This window comes from Mizuhopecten yessoensis, unplaced genomic scaffold, assembly GCF_002113885.1.
Source record: "Mizuhopecten yessoensis strain PY_sf001 unplaced genomic scaffold, ASM211388v2 scaffold8557, whole genome shotgun sequence".
Classification (NCBI taxonomy): Eukaryota; Metazoa; Mollusca; class Bivalvia; order Pectinida; family Pectinidae; genus Mizuhopecten; species Mizuhopecten yessoensis.
The window spans coordinates 66,871-89,853 of NW_018407607.1; the positions used below are offsets into that span (position 1 = coordinate 66,871).

The 22,983-nt window shown below is 41.9% G+C and overlaps 1 protein-coding gene across 3 annotated transcripts in view; it reads left to right on the forward strand.

The window, feature by feature from the left end:
• The first annotated feature begins 3,736 nt into the window (after positions 1-3,736).
• Positions 3,737-22,983, forward strand: part of LOC110456181 (PDZ and LIM domain protein 1-like) — a 30,618-nt gene continuing 11,371 nt past the window's right edge. Inside the window, exons 1-5 of one of the 3 annotated variants that reach the window (XM_021506754.1) lie at positions 3,737-4,006; positions 16,980-17,131; positions 18,199-18,337; positions 18,611-18,801; positions 19,628-19,851. In XM_021506754.1, the coding sequence (XP_021362429.1) occupies positions 3,893-4,006; positions 16,980-17,131; positions 18,199-18,337; positions 18,611-18,801; positions 19,628-19,851 (820 nt within the window). In that variant the 5' untranslated portion in view covers positions 3,737-3,892. The remainder of the gene's footprint in view (positions 4,007-16,979; positions 17,132-18,198; positions 18,338-18,610; positions 18,802-19,627; positions 19,852-22,983) is intronic. The other 2 variants (XM_021506755.1, XM_021506756.1) reach the window with 2 other exon arrangements.

Genomic DNA, 22,983 nt, shown 5'->3' on the forward strand with positions numbered 1-22,983 from the left:
GGAAAAGGGAGTTAACATCAGCTGGGGAGGGGAAAAGGGAGTTAACATCAGCTGGGGAGGGGAAAAGGGAGTTAACATCAGCTGGGGAGGGGAAAAGGGAGTTAACATCAGCTGGGGAGGGGAAAAGGGAGTTAACATCAGCTGGGGAGGGGAAAAGGGAGTTAACATCAGCTGGGGAGGGGAAAAGGGAGTTAACATCAGCTGGGGAGGGGAAAAGGGAGTTAACATCAGCTGGAGAGGGGAAAAGGGAGTTAACATCAGCTGGGGAGGGGAAAAGGGAGTTAACATAAGCTGGGGAGGGGAAATGATGGTAACGTCAGCTGGGGAGCGCAAAAGGGAGGGTAACGTCAGCAGGAGAAGGGGAGGTAGAGAAGGAAAACGTCTGTCTGGGAGGGGAAATGGAGGGTATAACATCAGCAGGGGAGGTATTGCCGAGGAGGGTAACATCACGGCTGGGGAGGGGAACAGGAGGGTAGCATTAGCTTTAGGGATACAGAGGAGGCTAATGCCAGCTGGGGAGGGGGATACACAGAGAGCGGTAAGTAGACACTCGTGTCTTGCACGCGCCTCCCTTCCTCACTAATTAGTACAACACTCGACAGCGCTGGAGTCCCGTCTGTACTTCCGCTCAACAATACACTTATGTGAGGCATTTCCGTATACCATACAATCAAAGGAATGTCGTCACTACGACACCCCATACGTACAATATCAACATATATATCCAGCACAAACAGCTATCCTTAAAATACCACAGACAACCAACAGGTAACCTATTGGTGTATACCTTCACCATTAATGTGCATAAGCCGCCACCGCGTAATCCAACAATATGTGGGACTCCAGTACAGACGTCCGCAACGTAATCCAACGGTACGGACTTCCTCCTCGTAATCCAGCAGTGCAGATCTTTACCACAGTTGTAATCCACCTTTAAAAATGTCCAGTTTATAATCCACCAGTACAGATGTCCGCTCTGTAATCCACCAGTAAAGATGTCCACTCTGTAATCCACCAATAAAGGTGTCCACTCTGTAATCCAGCATTTAAAATATGTCAACTCTGTAATCCACCAGTAAAGATGTCCGCTCTGTAATCCACCAGTAAAGATGCCCGCTCTGTAATCCAACAGTAAAGATGTCCGCTCTGTAATTTAACAATAAAGATGTCCACTCTGTAATCCAGCATTTAAAATATGTCCACTCTGTAATCCACCAGTAAAGATGTCCGCTCTGTAATCCACCAGTAAAGATGTCCACTCTGTAATCCACCAATAAAGATGTCCACTCTGTAATCTAGCATTTAAAATATGTCCACTCTGTAATCCACCAGTAAAGATGTCCGCTCCGTAACCCAACAGTAAAGATGTCCGCTCTGTAATTTAACAATAAAGATGTCCACTCTGTAATCCAGCATTTAAAATATGTCCACTCTGTAATCAACCAGTACAGGTGTCCGCTCTGTAATCCACCAGTTAAAGGTGTCCGCTCTGTAATCCACCAGTAAAGATGACCACTCTGTAATCCACCAATAAAGGTGTCCACTCTGTAATCCAGCATTTAAAATATGTCCGCTCTGTAATCCCCCAGTAAAGGTGTCCATTCTGTAATCCACCAGTTAAAGGTGTCCGCTCTGTAATCCACCAGTAAAGATGACCACTCTGTAATCCACCAATAAAGGTGTCCCCTCTGTAATCCAGCATTTAAAATATGTCAACTCTGTAATCCACCAGTAAAGATGTACGCTCTGTAATCCACCAGTAAAGATGCCCGCTCTGCAATCCAACAGTAAAGATGTCCGCTCTGTAATTTAACAATAAAGATGTCCACTCTGTAATCCAGCATTTAAAATATGTCAACTCTGTAATCCACCAGGAAAGATGTCCGCTCTGTAATCCACCAGTAAAGATGTCCGCTCTGTAATCCACCAGTAAAGGTGTCCATTCTGTAATCCACCAGTTAAAGGTGTCCGCTCTGTAATCCAACAGTAAAGATGTCCGCTCTGTAATCCAGCATTTAAAATATGTCCACTCTGTAATCAACCAGTAAAGGTGTCCGCTCTGTAATCCACCAGTAAAGGTGTCCGCTCTGTAATCCCCCAGTAAAGGTGTCCATTCTGTAATCCCCCAGTTAAAGGTGTCCGCTCTGTAATCCACCAGTAAAGATGTCCGCTCTGTAATCCACCAGTAAAAGGTGTCCACTCTGTAATCCAGCAGTAAAGATGTTCGCTCTGTAATCCACCAGTAAAGGTGTCCGCTCTGTAATCCACCAGTAAAGGTGTCAGCTCTGTAATCCACCAGTTAAAGGTGTCCGCTCTGTAATCCACCAGTAAAGGTGTCCGCTCTAGTTCCATAGTCTTTGACCTTCCACTTGGAAATGATTTCATTCCGGTAAAATCAATAGTTTCAAATTATCGTTTATATTTATACCCGATCGGGTTTACGAAACAGCTTTGAATGACAGTTCAACCATTCTCGTGAGCCAGATCATTGGATTACGACATAAAACAAAACCGAAACTGATAAACTAGATCTTGGAAGCTGTTGACTTCACCAAGCTGATGCTCATTGCCAAGTTGTATTGTGACTGTAAGTGTCTCTCATGACTAGATCGAGCGTGACTAGGTTATGTGACTAGAGTCAAGGATGACTTGGATAAAACGTGACAAGGGACTAGCGGTCCGTGATGATATAACTAGCATTTCGTCACTAGAGGACTATGTTCGTGACAGGGACTTACTGTGTCTCGTGACTATATATATATAGAACTAGCGTTAACGTCGCCAGGGATTCGGGACTAGCGTCTAACGTCAATAGGGATTAATGTCGAATATAACTATTAGACCACTGATACGAGAGATTTCAGAGATTTTTATTATCACTCAGGCACACTATTGTGTGCAACAAGAGGTCATCATAAAGTACAATATAACAATGATATGGTTGACCGTAAAGCTTACTATGCAAGCTTACAATAATATAGTGGAAACTATTACACTCCTCATACAATGATAAACACACTTTTACACTGTTCATACGTACAATCATACCTTGTTATAATAGACAATATAGCGCACTGCTCATGTAATGACACTCGTCATACAGTGATATACAGTATTACACTCATTTTACAATACTATTACGATGGTATAATACATAGCATTACATTCACCCATACCGTGCGTTCACACAGTGGCATAGCAGGCACTGTTGCATCCATCTTACAGTACAATCCTCCAATAATATTATTGCAGTATTACACATATATTACTCGCACTACATGATACATGTATTATATATAGTATACCACACCATACAGTGCAATCATACCATGGCATAACAGTGACTATCAAACTCATCATACCATATACTATTACAAAGGTATAATAGACAGTGTTATATTTCGTCACTAGAGAACTATGTCCGTGACATGGACTTAATGTGTCTCGTGACTATATATATATAGAACTAGCGTTAACGACACCTGGGATTCGGGACTAGCGTCTAACGTCGAATACGGATTAATGTCGAATATAACTATAAAAAAGAGACCACTGATCCGTGACACGAGTTTTCCGCGTCTCGTAACTAAATGACTAGCGTTTACGTCACTACAGGGACGAGCGACCCCTGACAACATGGATTTTGGTGTGACTAAGAACTGGTGTCTGCCGTGTATGGGTTACCGTACTGCTTAGGTTTGGGGAAGCCCACCAGATCAGTGAAGCGCCAATTCCTACTTTCTGACGTCATTTCACTACCAGGTATCGTGTGCAAACCCGGGGGCTCCTTGCTCCGTACAACAACAGATGCTATTTTTATTGACGATCTCCGATCAGTAGGGTGCACGGTCCAGTCAGTCTGACCAGAGGTTTATCAAAGACAGTGTCCAGCATGGCTCAGCCGGAGATGATGACCATTCGCCTTGTGCGACCCGACACGGGTGTGTCCTGGGGGTTTCGGCTCCAGGGTGGGAACGACTTTAGCACGCCGCTGTCCTTACAGTCGGTACGTATATATATATATAACACGTCGTCTGCTACTATCTCAAATACACATACATTCCTACGTGTTCAGGACGTACTTCTCTTTCTTTTCAGCTTTTCACGCTCAAGTAAGCTTTCACTTAATTTTATTCATGTGGGCCACTTGCTATTGAACAGGCGACAGACTTTACTCCAGCTCGTATTTATGCGTGTTTTTTACTTCGCCTTATATTTACAAGTCACTATCCTACATGCCTTTTTTGATTTTTGAAAAGTTTTAGAGCAGTGTCGAGCAGGTAGCCGCTATATTTGGTGCGGTGTAAGACGAGACTGGTCGAGGGCAAGGTTGTTGTTGTGTTCACTTTCATGTGTAATATGGCGGTATGATAACGGGGGATCGAGGGGGGTCAAAATGGAAAGTTTTAGACTTCATCGCGGCGTTATCGGTCACATTCCAGTCAGCGCTGACCCTACACACAGCCACAGCGAGTTTGAAAATGCTCTGCTGTTTCACGTGGGAAGCTACCGCAATTTATATAACACTTCTAGTTTACTACGAAGTAGCGCATAGCTTATCACCAAACCAATTGCATCAACACCTATGGATTCCAGTGAGGTCAAAGAGCTGTGATGCTGGACAGAGAGGTGGAACAGCATTTAAAGACGTCCTAGTTATTACAACAGTTAATTAACTAACCCAGTTATAATTGATACTCCTTAGCATTGCTTTCTGGGGTTTCTGGGGTTATCAATACTTTTCAATACCAGTAAGGTTTGGATGGCGATAATTTGATTATCTGGTTTCCATGGTGATCATTTGTATTGATAAAAAGTCAGTTACATGTAGATGTCAGATTTACACGGTAAACAGTCCATGGACAGTAGTCTGGATAGTTGTGGTATACAACTTGACACGGTAGTTTTGATATCTACACGGTGGTCTGGATATATGTTGTTTTCTGTTGTTTACACGTGTACGCAGTAGTTCGGATATTTACACGGTAGTCTGTATATATCTGTTGTTTAAACTGTACGCCTGTACGCGGTAGCTCGGATATCTGTTGTTAACAACTGTACGCGATAGCTCGGGATATCTGTTGTTAACAACTGTACGTGAAAGTTTGAATATCTGTTGTTTACAATTGTACGAAGTAGCTCGGATATCTGTTGTTTACAACTGTACGTGAAAGTTTGAATATCTGTTGTTTACAATTGTACGAAGTAGCTCGGATATCTGTTGTTTACAACTGTACGTGGAAGTTTGAATATCTGTTGTTTACAATTGTACGCGGTAGCGCGGATATCTGTTGTTTACAACTGTACGAAGTAGCTCGGATATCTGTTGTTTATAACTGTACGAAGTAGCTCGGATATCTGTTGTTTATAACTGTACGAAGTAGCTCGGATATATGTTGTTTACAACTGTACGAAGTACCTCGGATATATGTTGTTTACAATTGTACGCGGTAGCTCGGATATCTGTTGTTTACAACTGTACGCGGTAGCTCGGATATCTGTTGTTAACAACTGTACGCGGTAGCTCGGATATCTGTTGTTTACAAGTGTACGCGGTAGCTCGGATATCTGTTGTTAACAACTGTACACTGTGGCTCGGATATCAATGTTGTACAAACTTTACATAGTAGTTTGTAGTTTGCAGTTTTCTCAAGTCCGTATATTGGCAGCCATTTGTGTATTTACGCGGTAATCATTGGTCTTTGGTCTAACACGCATACATAAATGACTAGACACAAAATCTATTGAAGTGGTGCTATAAACTAGAATGTTCTTTAGAAATATCATTGATGAATTCCAGTATTTAATTAAAAAACTCAATAAGTAAGCGTTTTGTTGAATGCTTCCGCGCTCTGGTGTGTAGTAGAATTTTACCACACGTTGACGTTCCAGTGAAGCGTTGGCATAACTAGGGATCGACTACTATTATTATTATTCTCTTTATTTCCTCCTTTAAGAAGATTTTACAAACAGAATAATGTAATTACAATGATATATAAGATAATAGATACAAAATCAAATAGATGGTAAGGCAAAAATTATTGCACAACATAATAAGTTAACATAATAGAAATAAGTTAATCAATATGAGTACAGTTTACAAAAGAATACATAATTAATAATGTTAAGAATGATATACCCAAAAGTATTGAATAATCATTCGAAGTATACATTAAGCATTTTTGAAATATGATTGACTGATGCCATACGAAATTCTGTTAACTCTAATGTATTCAGTTCATACGTTATATTGCCACCAATCAGTAGGTGAAATAATTCATAGTCTGAATGAGAGTGTAAATATACACTAAACATAAGTTCACATGTATTAATGACTTGACACCATAACTGATCTCGTAAGTCTTCAGTACAATCACATTGTAAAACTATGTGGGTATATATATCGTTATACATTTGTCCACATTTATGACATAATTCAGTTTTTTCTGAATGTCTTAGAGATACAATCAATTTCATTATACTATGTATGGCTTCTCTGTTTTGAGGAAATTTTATTAACAATTTCCACAATATATGAGGAGCCAAATTATCATGAACAAATATAAATCTGCAGAAATCGCGGTCACCACTCATTCTCTCCTTCCATCCTTTTTCTTCATATAACTGTACATTATGCTTTACTTTCGCTTTCCATATACTTTTCACTGGAAATATTCCATTTGATAAACATTCTTGTACTAATTTGTATAAATCATATTTCTTTAGTACCCTAATTACTTCATTCATAAATCCATTATTATACACATTGGTCCCTATAACTGCCATACAAAGACGAGTAAAAAACACAAGATAAGATATACAGTTTTTCTCCAAGTTGCATAATCTTCCAAACAATAATAATTTCTTGGTATCTATGTATGCTTCTAAACTTAACCAACCCAGAAGGCCTGTGCACATATCTGTACGGGTTCTTGTATGGAACCCCTGAATTGACGTTAAAATGAGACGTTGTGCTCTTTCTAACATTAAAATTTCGGTTTTTTGAAGACACCATAATTCACACCCATATAGGGCTCAAGCACATACTTTTGATTTCAGTATTTTACTAATCGTTAAAGGATTTAATGCACATGGATGAGCACCACTTTTAATTAAACTCATGACACCACTCTTAAGCTTATTACATGCGCGTACTGTACGTTCCATACTATACTACCCGTATCATACAGTACTGGATACCCGTAGCATACAGCACAGATACCCGTATCATACAGTACAGATACCCGTATCATACAGTACAAGATACCCGTAGCATACAGTACAAGATACCCGTATAATACAGTACAGATACCCGTATCATACAGCACAGATACCCGTATCATACAGTACAGATACCCGAATCATACAGTACAGATACCCGTATCATACAGTACTGGATACCCGTAACATACAGTACAGATACCCGTATCATACAGTACTGGATACCCGTATCATACAGTACAGATACCCGAATCATACAGCACAGATACCCGTATCATACAGTACAGATACCCGTATCATACAGTACAAGATACCCGTATCGTACAGTACAGATACCCGTATCATACAGTACAGGATACCCGTATCATACAGTACAAGATACCCGTATAATACAGTACAGATACCCGTATCATACATACCGTGTAATGTAAATGTTTAAGTGTATCCTGCCTAAAGTATGTTATTTTTAGGTCATCCGTATAACAGCGTGTCTGATTAGAATATATTAATCAAATGACGAGGAAATAAAACATCATGTCGGCCTCACGCGCTCGAGTTGCTGCGATCATATTTCCCTTTTTCAGAGCATCTCTAGTAAAACGGGCAAGACTGAAGCAGACGACTACAGTGGCGCGTCAACCTGTTCGTCCTTTGTTTCTCCGATATTTTATAACTTATTTCACAAGGGGGAATTCCGAGTTAATTTTAATTTCACCCTTGGGAAACATGATTAATCAAAGAGAAACAAAGAATCGTGTTTCCCTACGACAAGGGCAATAAATGTATAAAATACACGTAACATGTTGTAACCGATAATTTAACGATAGCCGTAAAATATAATACACGATAACCGTTTCGGTACGCGTTTTATTATATACAGCATAATATACATACACGGTATCCGTAAAATACGGTAGCAGTGCTGCAAAACTGGACTAGATTGATCAAGGGTGACTAGGAAGCCAAACTGATTAGATCGTGGACGTCTGTTTAGTGTTCCAATGTCCCGGGTTCGAATCTCTGTCTGGCCTTGCATTGTCCCTTCCCTGTTACTGTGGTGTCTGTGACAAACCCTTCGGGTTTCAAGTTCTGTGTGTATGATTGGCAAGGGGAACACAGACTTGGGTTGTAATGTAGCATTATCTTCAAAACGAGTAAGAGGAATATAGCAGAACAGGATTGAATCTATCGGCGGCGACCAGACATCTTCATTTATTAGGGAGTCCGTCAAGTGTTCGGAGATCCCGAGTTCGATTCCCGATCTGGTCGTTCATTACTCTTCTCTAGTTCCAAAAGATACACTTACGGTACCCGTACCATCCAATATAAGAAACACTTTATGGTACACGACTACACGTACCATACAGTATTAATTTGCTTTATGGTACACGTACCATGTGATATAAGATACACTTTATGGTACACGACTACACGTACCATACAGTATTAATTTGCTTTATGGAACACGTACCATGCGATATAAGATACACTTTATGATACACGTACCATACAGTATTAGTACACTTTATGGTACACGTACCATACTGAATTAGTACACTTTATGGTACACACATCATACTGTATTAGCACACTTTATGGTACACACACTATACTGTATTAGTACACTTAATGGTACACGCACCATACTGTATTAGTATACTTTATGGTACACGAACCATACTGTATGAGTACACTTTATGGTACACACACCATACAGTATTAGTACACTTTATGGTACACGAACCATACTGTATTAGTACTCTTTATGGTACACACACCATACAGTATAAGTACACTTTATGGTACACGCATCATACTGTATTAGTACTCTTTATGGTACACACACCATACTATATTAGCACACTTTATGGTACACGCACCATACTGTATTAGCACACTTTATGGTACACACACCATACAGTATTAGTACACTTTATGGTACACGAACCATACTGTATTAGCATACTCTATGGTACACACACTATACTGTATTAGTACTCTTAATGGTACACGCACCATACTGTATTAGTACACTTTATGGTACACGCACCATACTGTATTAGTACACTTTATGGTACACACCATACAGTACTAGTACACTTTATGGTACACGAATCATACTGTATTAGTACTCTTTATGGTACACATACCATACAGTATAAGTACACTTTATGGTACACGCACCATACTGTATTAGTACTCTTTATGATACACACACCATACTATATTAGCACTCTTTATGGTACACGAACCATACTGTATTAGTACACTTAATGGTACACGCACCATACTGTATTTGTACTCTTTATCGAACACACACCATACTATATGAGCACACTTTATGGTACACGAACCACATTGTATTAGTACACTTTATGGTACACGCATCATACTGTATTAGTACACTTTATGGTACACGAACCTTACTGTATTAGTACACTTTATGGTACACACACCATACAGTATTAGTACACTTTGTGGTACACGAACCATACTGTATTAGCATACTCTATGGTACACACACTATACTGTATTAGTACACTTAATGGTACACGCACCATACTGTATTAGTACTCTTTATGGTACACACCCCATACTATATTAGCACACTTTATGGTACACGAACCACATTGTATTAGTACACTTTATGGTACACGCACCATACTATATTAGCACACTTTATGGTACACGAACCATATTGTATTAGAACACTTTATGGTACACACACCATACAGTATTAGGACATTTTATGGTACACGAACCATACTGTATTAGTACACTTTATGGTACACGTACCATACTGTATTAGTACACTTTATGGTACACACACCATACTGTATTAGCACACTTTATGGTACACGAACCATACTGTATTAGTACATTTTATGGTACACGAACCATACTGTATTAGTACACTTAATGGTACACGCACCTACTGTATTAGTACTCTTTATGGTACACACACCATACTATATGAGCACACTTTATGGTACACGCACCATACTGTATTAGTACACTTTATGGTACACGTACCATACAGTATTAGTCCACTTTATGGTACACGCACCATACTGTATTAGTACACTTTATGGTACACGCATCATACTGTATTAGTACACTTTATGGTACACGCATCATACTGTATTAGTACACTTTATGGTACACGCATCATACTGTATTAGTACACTTTATGGTACACGCATCATACTGTATTAGTACACTTTATGGTACACGCACCATACAGTATTAGTACACTTTATGGTACACACACCATACTGTATTAGCGCACTTTATGGTACACGAACCATACTGTATTAGTACACTTAATGGTACACGCACCATACTGTATTAGTACACTTTATGGAACACGTACCATACAGTATTAGTACACTTTATGGTACACGTACCATACTGTATTAGTACACTTTATGGTACACGTACCATACAGTATTAGTACACTTTATGGTACACGCACCATACTGTATTAGTACTCTTTATGGTACACACACCATACTATATTAGCACACTTTATGGTACACGAACCATACTGTATTAGTTCACTTAATGGTACACGAACCATACAGTATTAGTACACTTTATGGTACACGTACCATACTGTATTAGTACATTTTATGGTACACGCACCATACTGTATTAGTACACTTTATGGTACCCACACCATACAGTATTAGTACACTTTATGGTACACACACCATACAGTATAACATGCACTTTACGGCGAGATACACATTTGATATATAGACAAATATAAGGAGAAAATCGAAAATCCATTAGTATGAAAACGAGCTCAACTCCCAATATAGAACTCTGCATCTGATGTTTCACCATGGGTTTTCCTGTTTTACTCTGTATTCTGTTTTTATGTCACACCGGTTGTTATTGTAGAATAAAAACGCTGGATGCTTGCCCGTTAGTAACTGTGTGTGTAGGGATTGGCAAGCTCATGCTTTAACGTTTCAGAAGCCAGATGGATTTATTAATGTGGAAATGTACGATAGTTCCACCACTCACGGTTGATATGAATACGAATGCCTTTGGAACATTTACTTGGTCTAGAGATAAGAAGAAGTGAGTTGTATATGGTGTATACAGGGATGATATAGTGAGGCGTGTATACAGCCAGCAACGACAATCTCAGCCATTGAATGTCGCCAGCATGAACAGAGCTGGTCGTATGAGATCGCTATATCGAGTAACGTATCCGCCCAAGTTGCTCTACCTAAGTGGCAGGTCTCCGTCCACGTGTCAGGTCTCCGTCCACGTGTCAGGTCTCCGTCCAAATGTCAGGCCCCCCTTTGCGCGTCCGGTCTTCTCCCTAATGCCAGGTCTCCATCCAGGTGTCAGGCCACCGTCGACGTGTCAGGTCTCTGTTTAGAGTCATGTTCTCGTCCAAGTGTCAGTTTTCTGCTTACATGTCAAACATCCGTCCACATGTCAGGTCCTTTTCCCAGTGTCAGATCACCGTCCAATGCAAGATCTCTACCTAAGTTTCAGGTCTCCGTCCACATGTCAGGTCTGCATCCAAGTATCGGGTATCCGTCCGCGTCCAATGTCTCCATTCAGGTGTCTTGTCTCAATCCAAGTGTCGGGGATCCGTCCACGTGCCAGATCTCCATTTAGGTGTCTTGTCTCAATCAAAGTGGCAGGTATCCGTCCCCGGGCCAGGGCTCCATTCAGGTGTCTTGGCTCAATCAAAGTGGCAGGGATCCGTCCGCGTGCCAGGTCTCCATTTAGGTGTCTTGTCTCAATCCAGGTGTCGGGTATCCGTCCACGTGCCAGATCTCCATTTAGGTGTCTTGTCTCAATGAAAGTGTCAGGTATCCGTCCACGTGCCAGGTCTCCATTCAGGTGTCTTGTCTCAATCTAAGTGTCGGGTACCCGTCCACGTGCCAGGTCTCCTTTCAGGTGTCTTGTCTCAATCCAAGTGTCGGGTATCCGTCCGCGTGCCAGGTCTCCATTCAGGCGTCTTGTCTCAATCTAAGTGTCGGGTATCCGTCCACGTGCCAGGTCACCATTCAGGTGTCTTGTCTAAATCCAGGTGTCGGGTATCTGTCCACGTGCCAGGTCTCCATTCAGGTGTCTTGTCTAAATCTAAGTGTCAGGTATCCGTCCGCGTCCATTGTCTCCATTCAGGTGTCTTGTCTCAATCTAAGTCTCAGGTATCCGTCCATGTGCCAGGTCTCCATTCAGGTGTCTTGTCTCAATCTAAGTGTCAGGTATCCGTCCACGTGCCAGGTCTCCATTCAGATGTCTTGTCTCAATCTAAGTGTCAGGTATCCGTCCACGTGCCATGTCTCCATTCAGGTGTCTTGTCTCAATGTAAGTGTCAGGTATCCATTCACGTGCCAGGTCTCCATTCAGGTGTCTTGTCTCAATCCAGGTGTTGGGTATCCGTCCGCGTCCAATGTCTCCATTCAGGTGTCTTGTCTCAGTCCAGGTGTCAGGTATCCGTCGAATGCAAGATATCTACCTAAGTTTCAGGTCTCCGTCCACATGTCAGGTCTGCATGCAAGTATCGGGTATCCGTCCGCGTCCAATGTCTCCATTCAGGTATCTTGTCTCAATCCAAGTGTCAGGTATCCGTCCACGTGCCAGTCTCCATTCAGGTGTCTTGTCTCAATCCAGGTGTCAGGTATCCGTCCACGTGTCAGGTATCAGTCCACGTGTCAGGAATCCGTCCACGTGTTAGGTCTCCATTCAAGTGTCTTGTCTCAATCTAGGTGGTTTGTCTCAATCTAGGTGGTTTGTCTCAATCCAGGTGGTTTGTCTCAATCCAGGTGTCTTGTCTCAATCAAAGTGTTGGGTATCCGTCCGCGTGCCATGTCTCCATTCAGGTGGCTTGTCTCATTCCGAGTATCAGGTTTCCAGAATCTGGTGTCCGTCCACATGTCTGATCTTCTCTCGAGTGTTAGATCTTCTCCTTTTTATAGTGTCAGGTCTTCGTCCGCTTGTTAGGTCTTCTCCCTAGTGTCAGGTCTTCGTCTACGTGTTAGGTCTTCTCCCTAGAGTCAGGTTTTCGTCCACGTGTTAGGTCTTCTCCCTAGAGTCAGGTTTTCGTCCACGTGCTAGGTCTTCTCCCTAGAGTCAGGTTTTCGTCCACATGTTAGGTCTTCTCCCTAGAGTCAGGTTTTCGTCCACGTGTTAGGTCTTCTCCCTAGAGTCAGGTTTTAGTCCACGTGTTAGGTCTTCTCCCTAGTGTCAGGCTTTCGTCCACGTGTTAGGTCTTCTCCCTAGAGTCAGGTCTTCGTTCACGTGTTAGGTCCTCTCCCTAGAGTCAGGTTTTCGTCCACGTGTTAGGTCTTCTCCCTAGTGTCAGGTTTTCGTCCACGTGTTAGGCCTTCTCCCTAGAGTCAGGTCTTCGTCCACGTGTTAGGTCTTCTCCCCAGTGTCAGGTCCTCATCCACATGTTAGGTCTTCTCCCTAGTGTCAGGTCTTCGTGCACGTGTTAGATCTTCTCCCTAGTGTCAGGTCTTCGTTCACGTGTTAGGTCTTCTCCCTTTTATAATGTCAGGTCCTCATCCACANCTTCGTCCACGTGTTAGGTCTTCTCCCTAGAGTCAGGTCTTCGTCCACGTGTTAGGTCTTCGTCTACGTGTTAGATCTTCTCCCTAGAGTCAGGTTTTCGTCCACGTTTTAGGTCTTCTCCCTAGAGTCAGGTTTTCGTCCACGTTTTAGGTCTTCTCCCCAGAGTCAGGTTTTCGTCCACGTGTTAGGTCTTCTCCCTAGAGTCAGGTCTTCGTCCACGTGTTAGGTCTTCTCCCTAGAGTCAGGTCTTCGTCCACGTGTTAGGTCTTCGTCTACGTGTTAGATCTTCTCCCTAGAGTCAGGTTTTCGTCCACGTTTTAGGTCTTCTCCCTAGAGTCAGGTTTTCGTCCACGTTTTAGGTCTTCTCCCCAGAGTCAGGTTTTCGTCCACGTGTTAGGTCTTCTCCCTAGAGTCAGGTCTTCGTCCACGTGTTAGGTCTTCTCCCTAGAGTCAGGTCTTCGTCCACGTGTTAGGTCTTCGTCTACGTGTTAGATCTTCTCCCTAGAGTCAGGTTTTCGTCCACGTTTTAGGTCTTCTCCCTAGAGTCCGGTTTTCGTCCACGTTTTAGGTCTTCTCCCTAGAGTCAGGTTTTCGTCCACGTGTTAGGTCTTCTCCCTAGAGTCAGGTCTTCGTAAACGTGTTAGGTCTTCTCCCTAGAGTCAGGTTTTCGTCCACGTTTTATGTCTTCTCTCTAGAGTCAGGTTTTCGTCCACGTGTTAGGTCTTCTCCCTAGTGTCAGGTCTTCGTCCACATGTTAGGTCTTCTTCCTAGAGTCAGGTCTTCGTCCACGTGTTAGGTCTTCTCCCTAGTGTCAGGTCTTCGTTCATGTGTTAGGTCTTCTCCCGTTTATAGTGTCAGGTCCTCATCCACGTGTTATGTCTTCTCCCTAGTGTCAGGTCTTCGTTCACGTGTTAGGTCTTCTCCCTGGTATCAGATCTTCGTTCACGTGTTAGGTCTTCTCCCTGTATTGTCAGGTCTTCGTCTACGTGTTAGGTCTTCTCCCTATAGTGTCAGGTCCTCGTCCACGTGTTAGGTCTTCTCCCTATAGTGTCTGGTCTTCGTCCGCTTGTTAGGTCTTCTCCCTAATGTCAGGTCTTCTCCCTAGTGTCAGGTCCTCGGACACGTGTTAGGCCTTCTCCCTATAGTGTCAGGTCCTCGTGCACGCGATAGGTCTTCTCCCTAATCTCAGGTCTTCTCCCTGGTATCAGATCCTCGTTCACGTGTTAGGTCCTCTCCCTAGTGTCAGGTTTTCGTCCACCTGTTAGGTCCTCTCCCTAGTGTCAGGTCTTCGTCCGCTTTTTAGGTCTTCTCCCTTTTATAATGTCAGGTCCTCATCCACATGTTAGGTGTTCTACCTAGTGGCAGGGATTCGTGCACGGGTTAGGTCTTCTTCCTAGTGTCAGGGCTTCGCGCATGTGTTAGGTCTTCTCGCCAGTGTCAGGTCCTCGTCCACATGTTAGGTCTTCTACCTAGTGGCAGGGATTTGTGCACGTGTTAGGTCTACTCTAGGTCTTCTCCCTAGTGTCAGGTCTTCGTCCACCTGTTAGGTCCTCTCCCTAGAGTCAGGGCTTCGTTCACGTGTTAGGTCTTCTCGCCAGTGTCAGGTCCTCGTCCACATGTTAGGTCTTCTCCCCAGTGTCAGGTGCTCATCCACATGTTAGGTGTTCTACCTAGTGGCAGGGCTTTGTCCCCGGGTTAGGTCTTCTTCCTAGTGTCAGGGCTTTGTCCGCTTGTTTGGGCTTCTCCCCAGTGTCAGGTGCTCATCCACATGTTAGGTGTTCTACCTAGTGGCAGGGATTCGTGCACGGGTTAGGTCTTCTCCCTGGTATCAGGTCTTCGTTCACGTTTTAGGTCTTCTCCCTGGTATCAGATCCTCGTTCACGTGTTAGGTCCTCTCCCTAGTGTCAGGTCCTCGTGCACGCGATAGGTCTTCTCCCTAAAGTGTCTGGTCTTCGTCCGCTTGTTAGGGCTTCTCCCTGTATTGTCAGGTCTTCGTCCACGTGTTATGTCTTCTCCCTAGTGTCAGGTTTTCGTCCACCTGTTAGGTCCTCTCCCTAGTGTCAGGTCTTCGCGCACGTGTTAGGTCTACTCTGGGTCTTCTCCCTAATGGCAGGTCTTCTCCCTAATGGCAGGTCTTCTCCCTAGTGTCAGGTTTTCGTGCATGTGTTAGGTCTTCTCGCCAGTGTCAGGTCCTCGGACACGTGTTAGGCCTTCTCCCTATAGTGTCTGGTCTTCGTCCGCTTTTTAGGTCTTCTCCCTCGTGTCCGGTCTTCGTGCACGTGTTAGGTCTTCTCCCTAGTGTCAGGTTTTCGTGCACGTGTTAGGTCTCCATACAGTGTCGTGTCTTCGTCGAAGTGTCAGTTTTCCGTCTACGTGTCTGATGTTCTCCCGATATTCAGGTGTTCTACAAAATGTCAAGTCTCCTTCCACTTGTCGGATCTCCTTCCACGCGTCATGTCTCCATCCAAGTGTTCGGTCCCTGTACAAAAAAATATCCCTCAGTCCTTGCGAAATTTAAATATAACGTTTGCAGTTTTACCAATACCGCAGTCTTAAAATCGGTCCAAGCAAATGTGGTCCGTTCCTCTTTGGAAACAAAAGTTATACGATTTCAACGTTATAGTACGGTAAACCCATTATGATTCCTTACAGTAGTTTGTCTCAACCTGTTCAAATATATAGCAGTTGTGTAGCTTAAACCGTTTTTAACTTCGCAACTGTCAAATGTGTTGGAAGCTTTTCGAATTTCTATGGAACCATGAGAAATGTAGGGGTACAGTTGATATACGGTACAGTTGAGTGTATGTGGTACAGTTGATATACGGTACAGTTGAGTGTATGTGGTACAGCAGTGGGTGACACCTCTTTAANATACGGTACAGTTGAGTGTATATGGTACAGTTGATATACGGTACAGTTGAGTGTGTGTGGTACAGTTGAGTGTGTGTGGTATAGTTGAGTGTATATGGTACAGTTGATATACGGTACAGTTGAGTGTATGTGGTACAGTTGAGTGTATGTGGTACAGTTGAGTGTATGTGGTACAGTTGATATACGGTACAGTTGAGTGTATATGGTACAGTTGATATACGGTACAGTTGAGTGTATGTGGTACAGTTGAGTGTATATGGTACAGCAGTGGGTGACACCTCTTTACCTGTACCATCGATCCTTTATACTGCGGAAGTCATAGCTTGTGTTAATTGTGGCAGGTGACACCCGGCAGCGTAGCGGAGAGAAGCGGTCTGCGAGCAGGCGATGGTGTCCTGTACATCAACGATGTCAACACGGATACACTCACTCATGACGATGCGAAATGTCATATCATCCGGTCGGGAAATGACATTTACGTGACAGTTCAAAGGTCAGTAAAACATTCTTGTTTTCACAACATATTTTAAATGCTAATTGCACTTGTACCTCGTAATATCTGATTTTTATCTTGTTCCCTCAAAAGTGGGATGAAAACAGAAAGACCTTGTAACATTAAAAGAACGCAGTATAAACCGATCAGGGCGTTGTATGGGCTCCGCGGTCATGCAGGACGCTGTTGAACTTTGGACATGTAAAAAATACGAGTCGAATCAACGTAGTGACGACGGCATTGAGATAATAACGACGTAACTAAAGCCTGGTAGGGAGTTTATTGACGTAGTACAAGTGTGGCGCGGACAAGAACGATTGCATGGGGTTATCACTGGGTTTACACTACGTTTTTACAAGGTTAATGGAGTTATCACTTCTCACCACTTTTCACCTCTTATCACTTGCGCTGCGTAATGTTGATTATACGTTCTTTAGGTATTTAAACGTCTATTGCATGCTTGCAACAGGTTATACCCGCACCTATGTTGCGTTCAGAGAACTGGGTTTAAATACTGGTCCTAATCCAGTTAATCCATCACTTCTGTTTGAATCAAAACACACAGAATCATGAGCAGCAACTTGTTCTGTTTAAGCTACTAGATGATCAAGCTGCATTTGTGTTGGTTATAAAGAGAGCAAAAGGGAAAGAATAGAAAGGAGCCTAGATTTTACTGAAAGCTTGCAGAACTTATGATAACGTGATGCTCTAAGCTCGTGTTATGATATTATTGGTCGAGGGAGGTGCGCGCGTGACCATGCACGTGGTAATCAAAAATTATTGGGAACATTTTAGACTAGTGAGAGCCTTACAGGGACGTAGTAAGAACTTAAAAACTGCACATTTCCTCCAATTTAGTCATTCGGAGCGCAGTATGGTCTTCCTCTGAATGCGATGGGGATCCATTCGGCTAATATTAATATTAGTACTATTGATACCCAGTGTGCTTTGTTCTTAATTCACTCATGATTGTTTGATTAAGCTAATGGGTTACCATTGTATATATTATCTGTACTATTTTGACACGAGATAAGTATAATTGACATGTAAGGCACACTTTGTTACAGAGGGGCCGTGTCTGTATGGGCTCCAAAGGTGACGCCAATGTCCCAACTGCGGCCCCAGGAATTGAGAACCATCAAGACAGCGACAGGGGATGAGGTGCAAGCTGTTCAAAAGACATCCCTGGCGCGGTCACATCAGCCTGTATGTAGACAATGGCAGTGTGTAGGGGATGGGTGGGGAGAGTAACCAGCTACATCGTGTGTATTTAATTGTGTAGTGTATACCACCATGATACATGTAATAACCCATGTTTACTACCAAGTCTTATTGGTATTGGGATTGAATATCCAGTTATCATTCGTCAGCTTATTAAGAGAATAAAATGGGTAAGTACATGTTTTTAGTATATGTCTCACTAGCCTAGTATTTTGATGACCAATGTATTATTGATATGATTGAACTGTGATGTTTCAGGACCCCCTACACATTGGAAGCAGCTACAACCGGACACCTCGCTCCTTTGGGCAGGGTCCCCAGTCGCCCAAGAAACCAATCCCCAATGTGGTCCACTCTCAGTTCAACAGTCCAATCGGTCTGTACTCTGCTGATAACCTGGCCAATACCTACAAGATGCAGACTGCCGGCATACAGAAGGAGATGGAGAAGTACCTATTAACTACTACCTATGTATCTAAGGGAACATGTGGCATATTTTTTAATTGTAGGACATATTTCAGACTAGAAAACTGACAGGTCATCAAGGGCCCCACCATGTGCCTGACCATACATCCATGGTCTATTTTTATAACAGTGACCTTGACTTGGACCTTTTAAACTCCTATTACATATCTACTTATTACAGTGTATCATTATGTTAAATTTCAGAAAGGTTAGTCTTTTGGATTCCAAGATAATCTCCGGAAATGGAAGTGTGGATGGACAAAAGGACAGTCTTTGGGACACCCACATCTCTGATACAGGCTCTAATTACATTTCAATAAGTGGCATAGCAAATCGTTTTTGGCAGTGTATGCTTACTGTACATAGATGGAAACATATTCTACCAGGCCCTAGAAGCAATCTCTGGTGTTCTCCAATACCTTTTAGTCTGATTATTAACAAGTAAAATTTTTACTTGCTAAAATAAGACTTGAGGGCCCTTACTGATTATCTGAGAACAACATGGTAGAGAATATGTTTGGTGGGAATAAAATTTTCAAGAAGATTGTTATTTTTTATTTCTTTACTTTTTTATGATTGATATGGACGGACGTCCATATTAATCATTAATAGAAATATCAGATTAAAAAAAGTCTTCTTGAAAATTTTAGTGTAGGCTTCAGCTTACAAGCATGTATGCTATGCCACTGACAATCACATGTCTTTAGTTCTAGGTATGTTATCTGAAGACAGAAACTTGATCAAGGATTTGGTATGTAGAATAGTATTATTGAAGGCTGAAAGTTGATTTCCAATATAATTTTATTTCAGCCTTGATGTGGATGATGAACCTGTTGGCACCCGTATGTCTGGAACCTACCATAGACTGGACTCACAAGGTGAAGAGGGTAGCATAAAGGATGGGCATGATTTGGAGGATGTGACCTCATCTGACCTCCCGCCTGTGACCCCACCTGACCTTTCACCCGAGCCTGACCTCCTGCCTGACAACCAATCTGACCTACCTTCTGACCAACCTACTAATACTGATAAGAGTATGTTTGTCTGTGATTTAACATCATAACAAGTTCTACTTACATACCTCAACACCTTTTTTTGTAAACAGTATGTCGAAAACTTAATCATTTGAGCAGATTTTTTTCTGAAATAATCTTAAGTTGAGCCCTCCCACTCTCTCCCCCCCCAAACCTTTGCAGGACAGGGAAAACATGTCCCATTCTGAAACTCAATATTTGCAGACCTGGCAGCAAGAACTGAAATAAAGTATTACAAGTATTAAGTAATAAACACATTATCCATTCTTTGCTCAGAATAATGTATAAAATGTGTCATCAAGTAATTATTGTTAGACAATTTTGTATTGGTTGTAAATAGGAACTCAACTTAGTTTTTTGAAATTAGTGAACAAAACCTTGGATTTGTGTACATGATTAAATGGGATGTTGTATTTGGATAAAATATATGCATCCCAAACCTTAACAGGAGATACTGGATCCCCATCTGACTTTGCTTGCTATTATATCATAAATACATTTGAAATAAAATCCAATTAACATTCAGGAAATTAAAACTTAAGTGACTTTATAAATAACGGGAAACTAATAACTTAATTCACTTTATAAATAATAACACAGGAAATAAATGACTTGTGTCACTATTTTATAAATTAATGTCACAAGAAAGTAATTGCTTATGTCAATAATATATAAATAGTTGAGAGAGGAATTATTTACCTATACTGTATTACTAGGTACTGCTAACAGCTAATCACATGAGCTGTGTTATTGGTATGATGTTTTCTGTAATTTGCATGCTGTTTCACTAATAGTGTTGGTTGTGTGACTAATTACAGAGAGCTGCTGTCATGTTGTTCAACTACTACTGTCAGGTGTGACTAAAGGCAGTTGGCATACTGTTCCACTATCATACTGTTCAACTATCATACTGTTCCACTATCATACTGTTCCTCTAACTGTTGTGTGACTAAGGAAGGTTATTGTACTGTTCCACTAACTGTTATGTGACTAAGGAAGGTTATTGTACTGTTCCACTAACTGTTGTGTCACTAAGGAAGGTTGTTGTACTGTTCCACTAACGGTTGTGTGACGAAGGAGGGTTATCATGCTGTTCGACTAACTGTTGTGTGATTAAGAAGGGTTATCATGCTATTCCACTAACCGTTGTGTGACTACGGAGAGTTATTGCCATGTTCCACTAACTGAAACTTGTCCACTGCTACAGTTGTTTGTGACTAGAGAAATGTCATGTTCCATGAATACTGTATTGTAACTAAGGAGTTGTCATGTTGTTCCACTACACTTGACAAAGGACTTGTCATGTTGTTCCATTACACTTGACAAAGGACTTGTCATGTTGTTCCACTACACCTGACAAAGGACTTGTCATGTTGTTCCACTACACCTGACAAAGGACTTGTCATGTTGTTCCACTACACCTGACAAAGGACTTGTCATGTTGTACCACTACACTTGACAAAGGAGTTGTCATGTTGTACCACTACACTTGACAAAGGAGTTGTCATGTTGTACCACTACACTTGACAAAGGACTTGTCATGTTGTTCCATTACACTTAACAAAGGACTTGTCATGTTGTTCCACTACACTTAACAAAGGACTTGTCATGTTGTTCCACTACACTTGACAAAGGACTTGTCATGTTGTTCCATTACACTTGACAAAGGACTTGTCATGTTGTTCCACTACACTTGACAAAGGACTTGTCATGTTGTTCCACTACACTTGACAAAGGACTTGTCATGTTGTTCCACTACACTTGACAAAGGACTTGTCATGTTGTTCCACTACACTTGACAAAGGACTTGTCATGTTGTTCCACTACACTTGACAAAGGACTTGTCATGTTGTTCCACTACACTTGACAAAGGACTTGTCATGTTGTTCCACTACACTTGACAAAGGACTTGTCATGTTGTTCCACTACACTTGACAAAGGACTTGTCATGTTGTTCCACTACACTTGACAAAGGACTTGTCATGTTGTTCCACTACACTTGACAAAGGACTTGTCATGTTGTTCCACTACACTTGACAAAGGACTTGTCATGTTGTTCCACTACACTTGACAAAGGACTTGTCATGTTGTTCCACTACACTTGACAAAGGACTTGTCATGTTGTTCCACTACACTTGACAAAGGACTTGTCATGTTGTTCCACTACACTTGACAAAGGACTTGTCATGTTGTTCCACTACACTTGACAAAGGACTTGTCATGTTGTTCCACTACACTTGACAAAGGACTTGTCATGTTGTTCCACTACACTTGACAAAGGACTTGTCATGTTGTTCCACTACACCTGACAAAGGACTTGTCATGTTGTTCCACTACACTTGACAAAGGACTTGTCATATTGTTCCATTACACTTGACTAAGGAGTTGTCATGTTGTTCCACTACTGAGTGTGAATGAGGAGTTGTCATATTGTTCCACTATATTTGGCAAAGGACTTGTCATGTTGTTCCACTACTACTGATGTGTAACTATGGAGTTGTCATGCTGTTTTCCCTTCTACCAATGTGTAACTATGGAGTTGTCATGATGTTTCCATTACTACCAATGTGTAACAATGGAGTTGTCATGCTGTTTTCCCTACTACCAATTTGTAACTATGGAGTGGTCCTGATGTTTCCATTATCACTATGTGTAACTATGGAGTTGTCATGATGTTTCCATTACCACCAATGTGTAACTATGGAGTTGTCATGATGTTTCCATTATCACAATGTGTAACTATGGAGTTGTCATGCTGTTTCCATTATCACAATATGTAACTATGGAGTTGTCATGCTGTTTCCCCTACTACCAACGTGTAATTATGGAGTTGTCATGATGTTTCCGCTACTACCAATGTGTGACTATGGAGTTGTCATGCTGTTTCCCCTACTACCAATGTGTAACTATGGAGTTGTCATGATGTTTCCGCTACTACCAATGTGTGACTATGGAGTTGTCATGCTGTTTCCCCTACTACCAATGTGTAACTATGGAGTTGTCATGATGTTTCCGCTACTACCAATGTGTGACTATGGAGTTGTCATGCTGTTTCCCCTACTACCAATGTGTAACTATGGAGTTGTCATGATGTTTCCGCTACTACCAATGTGTGACTATGGAGTTGTCATG